The following is a 17663-nucleotide window of genomic DNA, read 5'->3' as shown; positions in this document are numbered from 1 at the left end:
TCCACACCGACCCTTCCAGTAACAAGGCAGGGGACACACACCCACATGACTCTGCAAGACTGCAATATTTCTCAACCGTTTTCAAGCCCTCCAAAAGGGAAAATAATAGCCAAAAAAGAAATCAATAATTAAAACAATCAAATATTAAAAAAAAAAAATTATTTATTGCAGTTTGGCCTATTTTCTGGACAACCCTTTGTTTGTTCCTCAATATATAGACCCTTGAGCTCCTTAGCTTTTCCCCTACAAAAAACAGACACCTCTCTCTCTCTCTCTATCTATCTCATTTGGTGGGTTTATCAGAAAATATTTTGAGCTGATAAACATCCACTGATACACATACACACATATAAATACACATACACACACACACACTAAAGGTACAACACACATTGTATATGCTCTGAGGAAATGGCGAAGCTGATTCCTTTGACATTGTTGCTGGTTCTGACCATTCCGTGTGCTCTGGGAGGCCATGACTACGGTCAAGCGTTGACCAAAAGCATTCTGTTCTTCGAGGCTCAAAGATCTGGATATCTCCCACACAACCAGAGAGTCTCTTGGAGGTCCAATTCCGGCCTCAACGACGGCAAAGCCAGCGGAGTAAGCATATATTATTATTATTATTTTCTAATTATTATTATTATTTGTGAGGGGTAGTTTTGTAATTTTGTGGCTGTTTGAAGGTGGATCTGGTTGGAGGGTATTACGACGCCGGAGACAATGTGAAGTTCGGGTTGCCGATGGCTTTCACGGTGACGATGATGTCGTGGAGCATAATCGAGTACGGCAGCCAAATGGGTGGTATCGGTGAGCTCGCTCACGCCATGGACGCCGTCAAGTGGGGTACTGATTATTTCATCAAGGCTCACCCTGAACCCAATGTCCTCTACGGCGAGGTAATTAAGTTAAATTAAATTGGATTAAGCTACTTAAGTAGTGAAGTGAAGTGAAGTTTTTGTTTTTGCTTTTTTGTGTGTCATTTTCAATGGGGGATTTATGTGATGTTGGCTAATCTTAAAAACAAAAAAAAAAACTATGATTATTGTTTTTTTTGTTAATTTTTATTTTTTATAGGGTCGTTGTCTGTGTGTGAATGGGAATTTTGTTTATTTAATTTGATTTTTGGTTAGGTGGGAGATGGTAACACGGACCACTATTGCTGGCAAAGACCGGAGGATATGACGACGGACCGGCGGGCTTACCGGATTGACCCGAGCAATCCCGGGTCGGATCTCGCCGGCGAAACCGCCGCCGCCATGGCCGCCGCTTCTATCGTCTTCCGTCGCTCCAACCCCTCTTACTCTAATGTCCTCCTCCGTCACGCCAGACAGGTTTACACTTTTGTCCTTTTTTTTCTTTTTTTTTTTATGTTTGGCATTAAATTAGTTGCGTTATACTCAATTACCTTTTTTGTGTGTTTTTATTTGTACTTAGAAGAGATTCAATTAACTTAGGTTAACCTTTAACCGAAAATTTAGGTTAAAGGTTAACCGTTTAACCGATTTTTTTTAATTAGGTTAATCGAAATTAACCGAATTATTTTGATATATTTTATTTAATATTTAAATTTATTTAAGAAATTAATGCCTTTAATTTCATTATAATTAAATTAATTAGTAAATTGATATAATTAATTTTTTAAAAATTATTATAAATTCGTATATAAATTTTAATAAATTTCAGTTTAACTAAATTAAATTTTGTTAATAGATATTATCAATTATAATTAAAGTTAAATTAATTAATTTAATTTGAAAAATAATATATTTTTTTTTTTTTTATTTAATAAGTCTTATAATCTAGGTTAACCTAGGTTAACCGAAAATTAACCGGTTAAAATTAACCGAACGGTTAATTTTAACCGAAATCGCGGTTAAAATTAACCGTTCGGTTAATTTTAACCGGTTAATTTAGGTTAAAAAATAAATCAAAAAGATTAGTTTAACCGAATTTGCATCTACTTGTGTTATTAATTAATTTTTATTTTTTACCTGGATATTTTACATAACACAATTTTACCTGAAAATCTGGAAAGCTATGTTTTTAAAATTAAATTGATATGTATGAAAACTCTATTACAATTTACAAGTTTAATAAAGTGTTAATTGAACTCAATATTTTGAGATGTGTTGTGAACACAGTGTTCACAATTTATTATCATTATTATTATTAGTTATTTTTTTTCTGTCTAGAACAAGCGCTTTCTTTTTTACTGAAGGAATGCGCTTTTTGAAAAGAACAAAACTAAGTGCAGAGTCTACAATATTTTTTTTCTTTTTGGGTATTTAAAGTGTGGACCACTTAAATAAAGACTAGGGTTCTGTAACTTGACGCCGTCATCGGCGTAGGTTAGCTATGTAGGCGCGCTATACCGTGCGCCGAAATAACAGAAGCCGGAGATTTTATAAAAGTGCGCAACATGCGTACGTTAACATGACCACTGCAGTTATTAAGGCAGTTGTATGTGGGTCCCATTTTAACATACCATCCTCTCTCCACTCCAGTGTTCGTTCGTTTCTCACTGAAAAGCGACTTGCGTGTTTGATTTATTTTTCCCTTTTTTATTTGTACTTTGACCCCTTTTCTATTAAAAATACAATTTGGCCATGAAAAAGATGGTACAAGACGACGTCGTATTCAGTGGTATAAAATTCAGCAATATCTCAGCGCTAATTTTGGATCCCATTTATTACGGCGAGTTTTCTGTTGTCTTCTTTTTCTTTCTATTGTCATTAAAAAAGATCATTTTTTTTAAGAATATTCGTTCTTGGGCTAGCTAGATCGTGACCGAACACGTGTCAGCATCCGTAACCTGTGATTCTTCACGTGCCGCGTCACGTGTTAGTCCTGTCGGTGGGCTCGTAACGTCCACACACCCACAAACACACACACACACACACACACACACACACTCTTTCCTGATTTCCCAAAACTACCCTTTGTCTCATTCTCAACTACGATGGTGACACGTAAGCAGCATCTAACGGCTACTTTTTATTCTCTTTGCAGCTCTTTAGTTTCGCCGACAAGTACAGGGGCAAATACGACAGCAGTATCACGGTGGCGCAGAAGTATTACCGCTCCGTTAGCGGCTACAACGTGAGTGGGCTTTAATTGGGCTTTTCTTTTTTGGGCCTATCGTCATATGATTCTTCTAAATGGGCTTTTTTTTTTTTTTAGGATGAGCTTCTTTGGGCCGCGGCGTGGATGTACCAGGCGACGAACAATCAGTATTATTTGGGCTACCTTGCCAAAAACGCCGTGTCCATGGGCGGAACTGGGTGGAGTATGACCGAGTTCGGCTGGGACGTTAAATATGCCGGCGTTCAGACCCTTGTCTCCAAGGTAATGACGATTTAATTAACAAATACCTAATTATTTGAATTTTTTATTTTGTTTTTAAAAAATCAAATTTCTGATCATGGGAAAGTTCCAATTATTTTCAGTTGATTCTTGTGCTTCATTACAAATGAGGTCCAATATCCAATGAGATTTTCAAACCAGCTAATAAAAGTCACGTTTTCAAATGTCATTAATTTTTTTTCTTCGAAAAATTAGGTGAATAGTCGATTAAAACGTTTGGAATTGAGATATAGTCAATGTTAGGTAAATAGTCATAAACATAAAGATGACGTAGCTTAATAAATAGAAGTGGCTATTTACGTAAAATTTACGTCTGTAAATATATGAAAGTGACTATTTACCTAACATTTACGAAACGTTGGGTATTTAACAATGTCAAACTGTAAATGTGGTTATTTACTCAATTGATCTTTTTTTTTTTAACGATTTATATGATAATCAGAGCGTTAAAAAAAATATTGAAATTTCACTAATTTTAGACAAACTTTGATATTACATTTTGAATTTAAATTATTTTGTTTGTGGCGGGTGGGAATGTAGTTTTTGATGCAAGGAAAGGCGGGGCGGTACAAGGGAGTGTTGGAGAAGTACCAAGAGAAGGCGGAGTTCTTCATGTGCGGGTGCGTGGGAAAAGGGTCTAGAAACATCCAGAAGACTCCGGGAGGGCTCATCTTCCGGCAACGGTGGAACAACATGCAGTTCGTGACCAGCGCCTCGTTCCTCACCACCGTCTACTCCGACTACCTCTCCTCCTCCGGCAACTCCCTCAAGTGCGCCTCCGGCAACGTTCCCTCCTCTCAGCTCCTCTCTTTCGCTAAATCCCAGGTATCGATTTACGATCACTCTTATTATTTTCCTCTACAATCTAATCGTAAAAATATTAATTTTATACAAATTGTTCCAAGTGTGGTGGTACCTAAGATAGCCTAGTGGTAATTCCACACCACTTCTTGTGTGGAGGTCGTGGGTTCAATCTCCACTGCAGCAAAGCTGCCTTAAAAAAAAAATTGTTCCAAGTGTGTATACATACAAGTTATTTAAGGGAGAGATAAGCATACTACCTATTTTGTCTACCTATCTAAAAATTAAGAAAATAGTTCAAACTTAGCAGGCGCCATAATATATTGTGAGAGTTAAAAACTATATTTTTTAAGAAATTTAAGTAGTTTGACTAACATTTTTATCGAGGGTATGTCATTGGATAATTTTAAAGTAGGATTTCGATTTTTTGTTTTTGTTTTGATTATTGTAAATGACTAAAATGCTGTTAAAAAAATCAACAAGTTAGATCACTATTTTGCTCATAAAAATAGTTTAGGGACTAAATTACTCCAACGTTTAGAGACTAATTGCGTAAATGTCCGAGTGTTATTAGCTAAAAGCGATCTCTTTTTTTGGTTTGAATTAAGGTTGACTATATACTGGGAGACAACCCGAGGGCGACGAGCTACATGGTTGGGTACGGGAACAACTTCCCGAGGCAAGTGCACCACAGAGGGTCGTCGATCGTGTCGTACAAAGCGAGCCCGAAGTTGATAGCGTGCAGGGAAGGGTACGCCAAGTGGTACACGAGGAAGTCCAGCGACCCGAACCTCCTCACCGGGGCCATCGTCGGCGGGCCCGACGCGTACGACAACTTCGCCGACGAGCGCGACAACTACGAGCAGACCGAGCCCGCCACTTACAACAACGCCCCTCTCATCGGCATCCTCGCCAGGTTCGCTGGCGGGGCCCACCAATCCTACGCCCAGCTCGTCCCAGGTCAGTTTTCTCTTTTTTATTTTAATTTATTATTATTACAGCAAGTGGCTATTTAGCCATATGAAACGTTAGAAATTTCTGAATAGTCAAACGTTTCGTTAATTTTTTGGTAAACAGCCACGTAAATCTATTTTACGCCATCAAAATGATAAAACACGAAGAGTAAATTTCTAGTAAATAACGTTGATTACGTCATATTTTTTGCTATTTATGAAACATTTATGACAATTTACGAAACGTTGGTTACAACTCAAATGCTTATGTTTTTGTGGCTAATATCGCTGAATTTTGCCTTGACATTTTCAAAATTCTATGAAATTTATTAGTGTATTTTTTTAATCTTTCGAGAACCGTCAAGGACTTGACTGTATTTCATAAATAGTAATAATTGTAGGGAAAATATATAAATTCGCCTAATTGAAAAGTGGGTAAATATTTTACGGATCTAAAATATACAATTTTACTACAAGTCAAATGATCTGAAAGTTATGAATTCAAAAATCAAGATTATAGATGATTCAAAACAAGGGTAATAATTTACCCAAGACATGAATGAAAAAGCGGATTTTTATTCTAAAATGCAAGAGTAATTTTTTATTATTATTGCAGTGGATGTTCCAGCGGCGGCACCGAAACGGTCCGCTCCGACACAGTCGCCGAAAAGAAGCAGTAGGCCGGCTTCGAGCCCGATCTCGATAGTGCAGAAGATGACGAGCTCGTGGGTTTCGAAGGGAAAGACTTACTACCGATACTCCACCGTAGTCACAAACAAGTCCTCCAAGACTCTCTACAACATCAACCTCAAAATCTCGAAGCTCTACGGCCCGACTTGGGGTCTCACCAAGCTCGGCGATTCCTACACATTCCCTTCGTGGCTCAAGTCTCTCCCGCCAGGGAAGAGCCTCGAGTTCGTCTACATTCACTCCACTTCTCCCGCGGAGGTCTCGGTCTCGACCTACACTCTCGCCTAAACCGAGAGAGAGAAGAGAATGTGGTGCTGATATGGTAATGATTTGTGCAGCTATACAAATGCAGTCCAGAAGGGTCTTTTTTTTTTTTTTTTTTTTTTAAGTTTCTTATTTTCATCTGTGAGTTGGGTAGGTTTCTTAGGTTGAGAGCTTATTGGATCAAGAAAGAAAATAAGCTTTTTTTTTTTACTTTTTCAAGTCTGGTGAAGAAAGGTGCGAAGAGACAGTTTAAGAAAAGTGCTCATCCTCTTTCTGGCCCAGTACAATATATATTTATATAGACAGATTTGAGAGAGAGAGAGAGAGAGAGAGCTGAGAAGTGAAAGTGACTTCTCAGTTTTATTACAAGAAGTCTTTCCATTCCAGTTGTGTACTTTCATAGCAGCCTCGGATGTTTTTTTTTTTTTTTTTTTTAATTTTTTTTTTATCTGCCTTCTATTTTGTGATGTAATGTTGTAATCTTTACAACGATCGTCTTTTTTTTTTTTTTTTTTTTGGTTCGTTGGAGTTTTTTTTCAATATGAACATAGTTTGTGCAAGCACATCTCTGCTATATACTTCCTTCTTTTCTTTATATCGCCAATGAAATTTTTACAATCCATTTATTCGAAGGTATAAGAAAGAAATTAGTCTGGGAGTTGATAAATGTATGATCACAATTAAGATAACACGAGTCTTATCTCTTCAAAATCAACCTAAGTTGAGGTCACTTAATCTAAAGTCTAAACCTTAAAATCTCAGAGACAAATTTCCAGTAGTACACAGTCAAACAACCCAAGGCATACGACATCAACTTTGGGATTAAAATATTTGTAAAGAATCATCAAATAAGTTCATCTTTTTATCCTCTTATCATTAATTCAAACACTAGAATCCTTTTATAGTCGGTTTCGATTCGATCCCAGAGGAAGTACAAGGGTAGAAAAGCGCGAAGGCCTCAAGGCTAAAAACGACCACGTTGAAGTTATGTTCTTCACTCACCGAACCTAAACACCTAAAAAAAAGGAAAATATGAACAATATCATCTCTGTTTTATCGAAATGCGCGATTTATACATCCAGTTTCATAAATATCAAATATATTTCAAATACCACCATTTTTGTTTATTTTTAATTTTTTTTTACTCTTCAAAATACCCTTAATAAAATATTTTTTATTTATTATTTTATATATAAAAAATTAAATTAAAAACTCTTTATAAAAAGATAATGATTTTTTCTTAATAAGAGAAATTTTGATTTTTTTTATAAAACAGTAGATAAATATTTATTCTATTAAGGGTATTTTTGAGAATTCAAATTATTTTTTTATAAAAAATAAATTAAAAAAATGGTGTTTGCAATATAATGTATTTTGAGGAGAGACATATGTCATTTATATTAAATTGAAAGGATATGTCTGATATTTTTGAAAACCGAAAACATAAATCTCGCATTTCGATTAAACATGTGAGATATTGTTGATATTTTTCCATAAAAAAAATAGATCTTTTGAGGATCAGCAAAAAAAACTAGTTCTCTTCTTTGGAGGACGAGTGAGAAATCTCGTCAAATACATCTCTATATTCACTATATTAAAAATATATTTGTTTGAGACGTAATCAAGTAGCAGGTTTCACCTACCATCGATTTTTTAACAATATTTATAAAACAATAACAGTCGTAGCTGATATTTTACCGAAACCTCATCGAACTCGGATATATCAGAGCTATATCGCGGTATTTTGATCCTTGATTCGAACTAACAACAAAATTATCGAAATGCTTAAGAATACGAGAACATAAACAATCATCAAAACAAATCTCTCTCTCTCTCTCTCTCTCTCTCTCATTCTTGAGATCTAAAAGAACTACGCTGATGTTGTACTTGCTTCCACGAGCTAGAGCGAGCTCCGCCAAAATAGCGGAGGCCTCGTGGGCCGTTGACTTGGTGAACTTTCTAGGGACTTCACCATTGAAGTACGCCTCGACAATGTTGCCCACGTCCTCGTTAGACATCACGTCCCAAAGCCCGATACTGGCGATCACGACCACCCCATCTAGCTCGCTCCGATCCCACACCCTCACAATAGGTTTGTGACTCACGGTTCGCTTCACACGGTGTTCTTCTACACCGAACAGCATTCTAACATAAATAGACTAATCAAGCGATAAACCCTTTTTTAGTTTTTTAGTTTTTTTAGTCTTACATATGAAGATTACATAGACTATTTAATCATTATTTAAAAAAAAAAACTTATAAAACCTCTACAATAATGAGATCATTTAAAGAATTAAACACATGTCCGGTGACACCCTCTAGACTAATCTTTTTTGGTGTCATTTTTATCTTGTTTTTTTTTTTTTACAAGATTACACCATTATTTTCCATGGAAATCACAAACATACGATTTGAAAATACTGTACACGAGCCAATTTTTATGTACAAAAAAATTGTCGTTATTGCAATAGTAATTGACAAAAATAAATAAATAAAAAAAAACAAATGCTAGGGACGAAGCTGCTATTTTCATTTCCTTATATGTCTAACAATAGCACTTGATAGCACTCGACTATTTAAAAGAAGGGAATTGATTTTCGGCCCGATTCACGATTACAAACGATCCACTCACGTGTTGACATCAAACGCCTAAAAACATTGAAATTATAAAAAAAGCCAAAAAATAAAAATAAAAATAAAATAAAGCAATCCCAACGACACCAAATATTACTTATTCAATAATATCGGATAAAATAGCTAAACTTAATTAAATAGTCAAAAATACAAATACTAGATTTCAATAATTTTTTAATCTGTGATAATTTTATTTTTAAAGTAATAAATTGTTGTATAAATCATCATAAAATTTATTAATAGTGTCAAAATTATTTCATAAAGCTATCTTGAAAACTTAGAAACTTTAGCAAGATATGGCTATTTATCTCTCAAAGCTTTTGTTAGCTTATAAGAGCATCTTTAATGGTCATTTGCTTAACAATTAGAGGGACTTGCTAGTAAATAGCAAAAATTCTAAGCTACTTGCTTACCATTGTTTTGTATATTAGCTATTGATTTAGCTTAGCAAATTAGCTCTATAGAGCAAATTGCTTAACCATTAGCTTAGCAAAAAATGGGCGCCATTTTTTTTTCAACCAATGAGAACCATGTAACATGATAAGCTAAATATGACATTTAGCTTACCATTAAAGATGCTCTAAAAGAATAAAGTGATTATTAATAGCAATATCATCTCCTACCATTTAGGTGGTTCCACTTGATGACTCTTCCTCCTGATTTCTTCTCCTTCTCACTCACTCCATTGGCCTAACGAATAGATATAATCCAAGTTTTGTATATAATATAATCATATATTCAAATGATCGACTCAAACATCATATATCTACATCATAGCCGGACCTGGTTTTGCGAGAGGTGCAAAGGAGCTCCGTTGTCGCCGCGGCGGCAAAGAACGGCTCTAAAGTCGCCGGAGTCGTGAGCCACGACGACGACGAGAGACTTTCCGACGATCACCGCCAGCCCGTAGCCGAAGCCTTCGACGGCGGCGCTCAAGCTCCGACGACCGTCGTCCACCGCGCGGCGGACTCTCTCGCGGAAGGCTTCGGCCACGTGGGCATCGTCGTGGACGGCGTAGAGCATGTACGGACCGATCTCCTCCGCCGTGACCACTTCCTCCATTTCTCTCCGCCGTCCGATCACCGAAATCCACGCCTCGCCGCCGCCGTTCATCTTCAACTCCTCTCTCTGTCTACGGTCTTTCGGAATCAGAATCTTTTTATAAGCGTGATGATCTTGGGAGGCCTGCCACGTGTCTTGCATATAGGCCCTCGACTCGTGGCTCGTGGATTCAGAGGCCGACACGTGGAGTGACTAGGCGGGAAATGATGGTGTGAGTCTGGCTAGTTGAACCTCAAGTCCACGTGCTGGCTTTTGCGAGCTTTAATTCACGGCCTATTAGGCAATGTTATGTCATGTTCATGTGGACACTCTTTTCTATGGTTCTACTTCTTCTAGGGCACCATGATTGACCGGATTTCATGTTCACTATGATATATCACTACAAAATAAATAAAATAAAAAAATAAAAAAACTAGAAAGAATGCATAAGTTTATTCCACTAATCCCTAAAATGTAAAATCATCTCATCCTCCAATCCATATACTTTAGTAGTCAAGTCATGACTTGAAGTTAGGGTGGCAACTTTAAAAGATGAAAAGTCAGGAAGGGTAAATTTGAAAAAAAAAAAAAAATTCAGTTGGGATGAATTTAAAAATATAAAAAATTAAAGGTAAAATTTATAATTTTTAAATATTCAGAGAGGCATTTGTCTACCCTAGGCTCCACGTAGCTTCACCCTATGAGTTTTGAGTGAGGTTCATGGCCTTGGGGGACAATACTTTTAATGATTCCTTTTAAAATTATGGAATCCACTACACAAATTAAAACCCGCGGCACCATGTTTATGGCATTTCTTTTAGAAGAAATTTGAAAAATTTAATTTCCCCAAGCACAAGATTTTTCGGATGATCTTAAGCAGAATAAAAGAATACCATACAATATGGCCTTGACTAAAAACGTGTGAAAGCAAGAGGATCAGCTAATTGTCACTGAAAAAAACGTTTGGATTTAATCATAACAAATAGTGCCAAGTATATATAATTCAAGATTGATCTTTTCACTGAAAAAAAGTTTGGATTTAATTATAACAAATAGTGCCAAGTATATATAATTTAAGATTGATCTTGATCCAAACCGCTGCAAGGAAAATAGCTTATGAGAGCAAAAAAAAAAAAAAAAAAAAAAAAAAACTGTCACAAAAGATTAAGATATGAAGGGTAAAACATCCAAGTACACATGGAAATAAACATGAAAGAAGTCGAATTACAGAGGGTTTCATCAGCAATAATATAAGATTCAATTACATGACCAGAGATGTCCCTTCTGTTCGAAACATTTTGAATTTTTCTATCAATGGTTGTATTTACAGAAACAGAGCAATCAGAGTGATAACGATAATTCAAAGCAATAAAACGTCTAGCCAAGTCAGAGATTGCGAAGCAAGTCTTATTTGGCATGTGCCTTGTTAGCACTCTTGTACATTTCGTCAATCACACTCTGCAAGTAAAAAAATTCCCAGTTAGTACTTTCGTTTTCTAAACATTTTATTGACAGATATAAACTAGGATTTCTCGATCGAAAAGATAAAAAGATTTCGACCTGATAGTATTTGAGCAATTGAGGTCTCTTCTTCTTGTACGTCGGAGTTATAAGTTCACGTTCCATGTCAAACGGAACCGGGTCAAGGTGAACGGCCCGCACGAACTCAAAACCTTTCAACTGCAAACAATAACGAAGATTGTCACAAAATTAAATTCCCGAGAGGGCTTTCAAAAATCTCGAAATCTCGGTCGCCAGTCTTAATACAATGTTAGATGTTATGTCATTTAGAAGTTATCTTTACCTTTTTCTCTTTGCCAATCTTACTGAGCTCTCCCAGAATGTATTCCTTTGCTCTTGGGTTTTCGCAAATGGCAGCGATGTCGCCGGCTACATTGTTTTCTTCGGCCCAGCGTTTAAGTGCCGCCTCGTTAGGGGTAACAACAGCAACGAGGCACGACTCAAAGCTGTTACCGTATATCCAGATCTACGATTTGACGAAACAAAGGTGTCAAACACTAGTCTCGAGACCAAAGCTTACGATAAAGAGCATCTAATCAAATTCAAACCAAAATAAGAACTCTAGTTCATCGACGGAGGCAGAGAGAGCAAATGAAGATGAACTTACCGAATCGATATCGGAAAGGAGACCGTAAATGTTTTCCAGGTTCTCGACCGCGACATACTCTCCTTGCGATAGCTTGAAAATATTCTTCTTCCGGTCAATGATCTTCAAGCTTCCGTCTGCTTGCCACTCCCCAACATCACCTGATACAACAAACATATACGCGATGTGTTTATATAATGACTAGTGGACTAATTTTTTTTAATTTTTTTTTTCAAAAGAGTTTATAGAAACCTGTGTGGAACCAGCCATCGATAACGACCTCGGTGGTGAGGTCTTCGCGTTTGTAATAGCCAGAAAACAAGGTGGCTCCGCGCACACAAACTTCTCCGCGCGGGACTTCAGCGTTTGCATCGTATCCCATTTCGGGTACGGATTCAAGGCACACTTCGACGTTCGGTACCGGGGGACCCACCGTACCGAGCATTGGCATCTCGTTCGGAAGGGAAACGAACGTCCCGGCACAAGTTTCGGTCAAACCTACAGCAACAGAGATTGAGATTATCGTTACAAAGAATTACGCTCCGTCGTGGTTCTTTGTTTCGGAAAAAGAGATGATCATACCGTATCCTTGCAGAACATGAGCGCAAGTCACCACTTTTAAGAAAGCTTCCACGTGAGTGGATAGAGGTGCGGCTCCAGATAATATGAGCCTCACTTTCCCGCCCAACCCTTGCTTCACCTGAACGTATCAGTGAAAACTAAAGATGATTAATATGTGTTCAATGGTTAACAAGAATCAGAGGATGGATATATATATATATATATATATATATATATATATATATATATATGTGTGTGTGTGTGTGTGTGTATCTTCAGCACCTTTTCGAATACAATTTTGTCACATAGTGGAGCTGCTTCGATGTGCTTGAGCCCCTTTTGCATGCGATAATTCTTGCTGTTGGAAAGGGGAAAAGAAAAGAAAAAAAAAACTCATTTAGCAGAAGGTTGAAAGAATAATCAACTTCAGCGAATTCAATCATGAGAAAGGGATATAAGTTCCTCTACTTGGATATACAAACATATCCCACAAAATAAAATATTTAAGGACCATGTAAGCTTCCAAGAAGATTAGAGACAACAGACTTACAGTGAGTATGCAACGTTGAACAGCGTTTTCTTCAAGAAGCCGCCCGCAGAAATTTTTTGCGTCAAGCCTGAAAATTTATAACAGAATCATTATTTATACAATGGATGAAGATGATAAACTCTCCTCTGAACTGATCAAAAATACCAAAACCGAAAGAACAAGCTTACCAGCATAGACTCTATCCAACACACGTGGAACAGCACAGAAAATAGTTGGTTTCAGCTCCCCAATATCTTCAAGTAACAACTTGACATCCTGTACGTTACCACATTTTCAAAGTTATTGTGTTTATATATATACATATATATTTACTGTGTGGAGTAGATTTTGGTAATCACTTACCCCGCGCCAAAAGCCTATTGAAGCACCGTGAAGAATAAACAACTCTTCAATCACCCGGTCAAATATATGTGCGAGGGGTAGATATGAAAGATATACATCCTTATCATTCAACTACAGACGAAAAAAAGTGCACCAAATTATAGACGTGAATTAGCTTCGTCTTTATCCACCTGCGTTCTGTATAAATTATGCGAGGAAAAAAAAAAAAAACTGAAATTAGAAGGACATACCTCTTCTTTAACATTCTTTAGCAATGTCTTAACACCTGTTAAAAGAGAGATAATACTCTCGTTTGAAATCAACACTCCTTTAGGGTCACCAGTAGTTCCACTAGTATACATGATGGTACAAATATCACTTTTCTTCTTCTTCGGAAGCTCATAATCTTTATCGTTACCCTGGTACCGAAAATAAATATTCCAGAAAAAGTCAGTTTTTAAACAAAAGTCATTCGAAATGATTATGATGGACGATAAGTAGATCAGGTATATATCCTACCAGTTGCAAAAATTCTTCCCATGTATAAATTTTCGAGTCAGACTTTTCAACGGTTTCTCTTTCTTCGGTGGAAACATTGCCGAAGCTCACAATCGCTACAATACAAGTATCAATTATAATCGTTTATAAGCACAAGAGTAAATACTTAAAAAGAATAAGAAAAGAATAGGGAAGTGAATCAACAAAATCTACTTACTTCTTACATACTTTGTCGTGCTTGGAAATGTTTTCAACAGCTGCAGAAAGCAAAAACAATATGGTAAGTATTTAACTCTCTATGTTTTCTATGATGATTTTAGTTCCCAAATAGTTACAAGAATAGCAAATACCTCGGATATCTTATTTTCTTCCACAAAAGCAATTGACACTTCAGCATGGTTTATAATGAATTCGACAGCACCGGCACCTGTAAAACACACACACAGAAATCAGGCTAACCAAACAAGAAAACCACCATGGATTGCAGTGAAAGAAAGCTTATTCCATTTAATTCATGGTGGCCAAGTTTTAATAAAGGGACACATACCTAATGTGTCATACAAAGGAACACAATAGAGTCCATGAGCATTGCAAGCCTGCATTGTTTTCGCAGATATTAATTTTATTTTTCTTAGTAGTTTGATATGCAAGTATTAGGAAAACAAGTGATGTTTAACATACTGCTATAGAAGGGACAAAAAAAGCGTACACTTACACACAAGGCAGATAATTTGGCTTAATGATTCTACCAGGATGTTTATTTGGCAATAACTTTATATAGGGATCATATGAAAAAAGAAAGAAATAAAAAACAGAAATATAAATAAATAAGTGTGATCAAGATCAAGTTAAATACCTGCATGCTCATTATCCACTCTGAACTATTAGCACCATAAATCCCACATTTGTCTCCCTGAAATCAGAAAAAAAAATTGAATTCAGTAGTTCAATCTAAGATCAAATTAATATTTTTTTTTCCTTGTAACATAAATTCCATAAAGATCCAATTAGAAACGTACTTCTCCAAAACCACAACTACGCATGGCGTTTCCGAGTTTCACCACCAAGGCATAGACTTCTTCATAAGTCTGCCAAACATATTTACCAGCCTGCACAGAATTTTTTTTTTTTTAAATAAATCTTATGTTATCAAAATGTAAGCTTGAACACTTGACAGAAGAAAGAATATCAGGGTGTCGCTTTTACCTTTCCATTCACAATCTCACGTCGACCAAGCATCGGATTTTTCGGGTATTTTTCCACAGACGTCCTATACAATAAATACCCTCAGTTCAAACTCTTTATTATAAAAAAAAAAAAAAGAATTATTAAAAAACAATATCAAACATAAATGAGCTTTCATATTTATTTTCTGTAAATTGCGACTCAGAGCCTACTGTACGTCAAAGCAGCAATAAAACATAACTCGTAATAATTTCCATGGCTAAATAAAGTTCAAAATCAAACATGAAACAGGTCTGACCAGAGTATTCAAAACCATGGCTTTCCTAAGGAAATCTATTTAGTCTGACGAGATCAACGAAAATAGAATTAATGTAAAGAAATACCAGTGTCAGCGCCTATGGATTCAGCGCATTTAATAGCTCGTTCAGATTAAGCTCAACAAAATTAACAGTACAAACAATTCAACTTCACGATCGGAAACACTGCAAATTATGCGATTACTCAAGATTTGATTCAAGAAAAACCACATACATAGATATAGTGATCAATCACCAAATCTTTCATCTCTCTCTCTCTCTCTCTCTCTCTCTCTCTCTCTCTAACCAAGCAAAAATTGGAAAAGAAAAACAAGACTCCGCAAGAAAACCAGAGAGTGCGTATATATACCCATACATAAACATATATACATACCGGAAAACGTCCCAGCAGCAATCCAATCCGTCAATCGGCGGAGGAAAACCGTCCTTTGCGAAAATGCTGCGATAAACAGGTCCGACGGAAGGCCTTCCGTTAACGGCATCTTTGCCTTTCTCGACCTCGACGAGGTATTTCCTCTGAGCCATTTCTTTCTCTAGATCTCTCTCTCTCTCTCTCTCTCTCTGTAAATCTCTCTTGTGTGTGAGCCTCTGAGTTGAACTGAGTTCGGGTTTTTGTTTTGTTGCGAATGGGAATGAATGAATGAACAAATTTGTGTGAAGAAAAACCCGTTGGATTTATTCAACGAAAAAAGAGTCGATAAAAACAAATGAAAGAGAGTCGATAGCTAAGAGACCCACCAATTAGGTGCTTTTTGGTGGCCAAAACTCTTACCAAAAAATATATATACATAAATTTGTGATCACAAGTCACAACGCATTGTTATTAAATACATCTTCTATTATTATGGATATTTTTTTTATTATTGTTTTGACTTTTCAAAATAAGATATAAATTATTTATTGTTATAAATAACGTATTGGGCAGCGTTTATTGTTCAATTATTTTTCACGCTAGAGATGTTGTGTATGGGCTGTCATAAAATGATAAGACTACGCTATGAAACAAAATTTAAATAAATAACTGTATATAAGTATTGAAGGTATTTTTTTAATTTTGTAAAAAGGCATCTTATGAGAATATAATGTAAAAACTAAAAAGACTTAAATTATAAAATAAAATAAAAAAAGGTTAAACGAAAAAATCAAAAATCCTCAAAAAATAATATAAATTTAATTGTAACATATCTTCTGAGTTAGTATAAACGTGTTTTGAATTTACTTTTTATAAAGAAATTTTACCAATTTTGAAGGAAAGCCCTTCCAAATATGTCGCCATAACCCCGACCCTTAATTTCATCACTAGTAACGTATAAGAGAGTTATTTGACTTTATTTATCTTTTTTTTTTTTTTTTTTTCATTTCTCTCTTTCTTGCTTGCTCTATTTTCTTTCTTTAATTTGTAGCCCACATATGACATAAAGATATATTCGGACAAATAACGCAAATCCAAAGAATGAAAATAAATATATTCGGACAAATCCAATAAAATAAAGCTTCAAACATTTACGGCTTAATTATAAAATGATTGAATCAAAACATCCAGTACACTTGTAAATTAACCACTTATCTGCAAATAATTTTAAAAAAATTGAACGTCTAACCTTAAGCATCGACTCGTCGAGATGGGCCGTGGCCTCGCTATTAAGCCAAAAAAAATTGTCAAAAATCCATACAAAATGAGAGAAAATATTATAAAGAGAAAATTATAAGAAAGAAGTTTAAAACAATCGTTAATAAATGTATGTATGGTTAACAAAATTTAACACCTCAAATTTAAAGGACTTGAAGAGCAACTAAAATCTATGTAAAAACAGGTCTTAATTAGTTTTTTTTTTTGTTTAATTAGTAAAAAAAATTAATTTAAGGTTCTTATTATTATTATTATGTTCTACTCTGATTAGGCTGCAAAAAGATATTATAAATAAATATATAATAGTAATACCAAAATGATCACAAATTGGTGTATTTGTCAATTAAGATCTCTCCCTTTCGTCATACTCTCTCTCCCAAAATATTAAGACTTTAAGCTTTCAATATTCGGTGTCGTCTTCTCTCCTACATACAGAAACTTCGATGGTATCGACCAATAGAAGATTTTAGACCTAAGAGAAGGTGTTTTTTTATTTTTATTTGTTTCCTTCATGTTTTGATTTTTCTTTTGATTATGTTTCAATAATCCAGACTTATTTAATCAAGATTTTGTACCGCTGATCTTTAATCAGAGTGGTTTTGAATCTTTCTTTAGATCTGAATCTCAGATCTAAGATATGGTTTTCTTTGGGCGTGGATTTCATTCGGGCAAAACTCTTAAAACCGCAATATGCAACGAGCGAAGATCGGCATTTCTGCTCGTGATTCGTGCAATAATCTGATAA

General features: G+C 35.7%; 3 protein-coding genes across 3 annotated transcripts; 1 reads left to right on the top strand and 2 right to left on the bottom strand.

The window, feature by feature from the left end:
• Nucleotides 1-209: 209 nt before the first annotated feature.
• Nucleotides 210-6637, top strand: GH9C2 (glycosyl hydrolase 9C2). Its single transcript, XM_089607274.1, has 8 exons — nucleotides 210-603; nucleotides 687-899; nucleotides 1134-1334; nucleotides 3013-3102; nucleotides 3184-3348; nucleotides 3907-4191; nucleotides 4776-5127; nucleotides 5737-6637. Exons 1-8 carry the CDS (start codon nucleotides 412-414, stop codon nucleotides 6096-6098), a joined length of 1860 nt encoding a protein of 619 aa, XP_089463400.1. The 5' UTR covers nucleotides 210-411; the 3' UTR covers nucleotides 6099-6637.
• Nucleotides 6638-7758: 1121 nt separating this feature from the next.
• On the bottom strand, nucleotides 7759-9822 carry LOC149405531 (putative protein phosphatase 2C 8). The gene is made up of 3 exons (XM_089607129.1): nucleotides 9492-9822; nucleotides 9332-9398; nucleotides 7759-8202 (listed from the first exon to the last, which is right to left on the bottom strand). Exons 1-3 carry the CDS (start codon nucleotides 9819-9821, stop codon nucleotides 7769-7771), a joined length of 831 nt encoding a protein of 276 aa, XP_089463255.1. The 5' UTR covers nucleotide 9822; the 3' UTR covers nucleotides 7759-7768.
• A 1099-nt stretch (nucleotides 9823-10921) lies between these two features.
• LOC149405530 (long chain acyl-CoA synthetase 4-like) lies at nucleotides 10922-16023 on the bottom strand. The gene is made up of 19 exons (XM_089607273.1): nucleotides 15662-16023; nucleotides 14993-15056; nucleotides 14806-14895; nucleotides 14643-14699; nucleotides 14334-14382; nucleotides 14137-14213; nucleotides 14004-14043; nucleotides 13808-13902; nucleotides 13540-13707; nucleotides 13310-13420; nucleotides 13135-13222; nucleotides 12968-13034; nucleotides 12700-12775; nucleotides 12439-12556; nucleotides 12109-12354; nucleotides 11878-12017; nucleotides 11554-11736; nucleotides 11310-11429; nucleotides 10922-11207 (listed from the first exon to the last, which is right to left on the bottom strand). Exons 1-19 carry the CDS (start codon nucleotides 15811-15813, stop codon nucleotides 11157-11159), a joined length of 1992 nt encoding a protein of 663 aa, XP_089463399.1. The 5' UTR covers nucleotides 15814-16023; the 3' UTR covers nucleotides 10922-11156.
• Between the last annotated feature and the right edge of the window lie 1640 nt (nucleotides 16024-17663).

Source organism: Urtica dioica, chromosome 2, assembly GCF_054948205.1.
Source record: "Urtica dioica subsp. dioica isolate 48M chromosome 2, U.dioica_male_clone48M_v1_H2, whole genome shotgun sequence".
Classification (NCBI taxonomy): Eukaryota; Viridiplantae; Streptophyta; class Magnoliopsida; order Rosales; family Urticaceae; genus Urtica; species Urtica dioica.
Note: the sequence above shows the minus strand (reverse complement) of the source record. Positions and strands in the feature narration are given on the sequence as shown.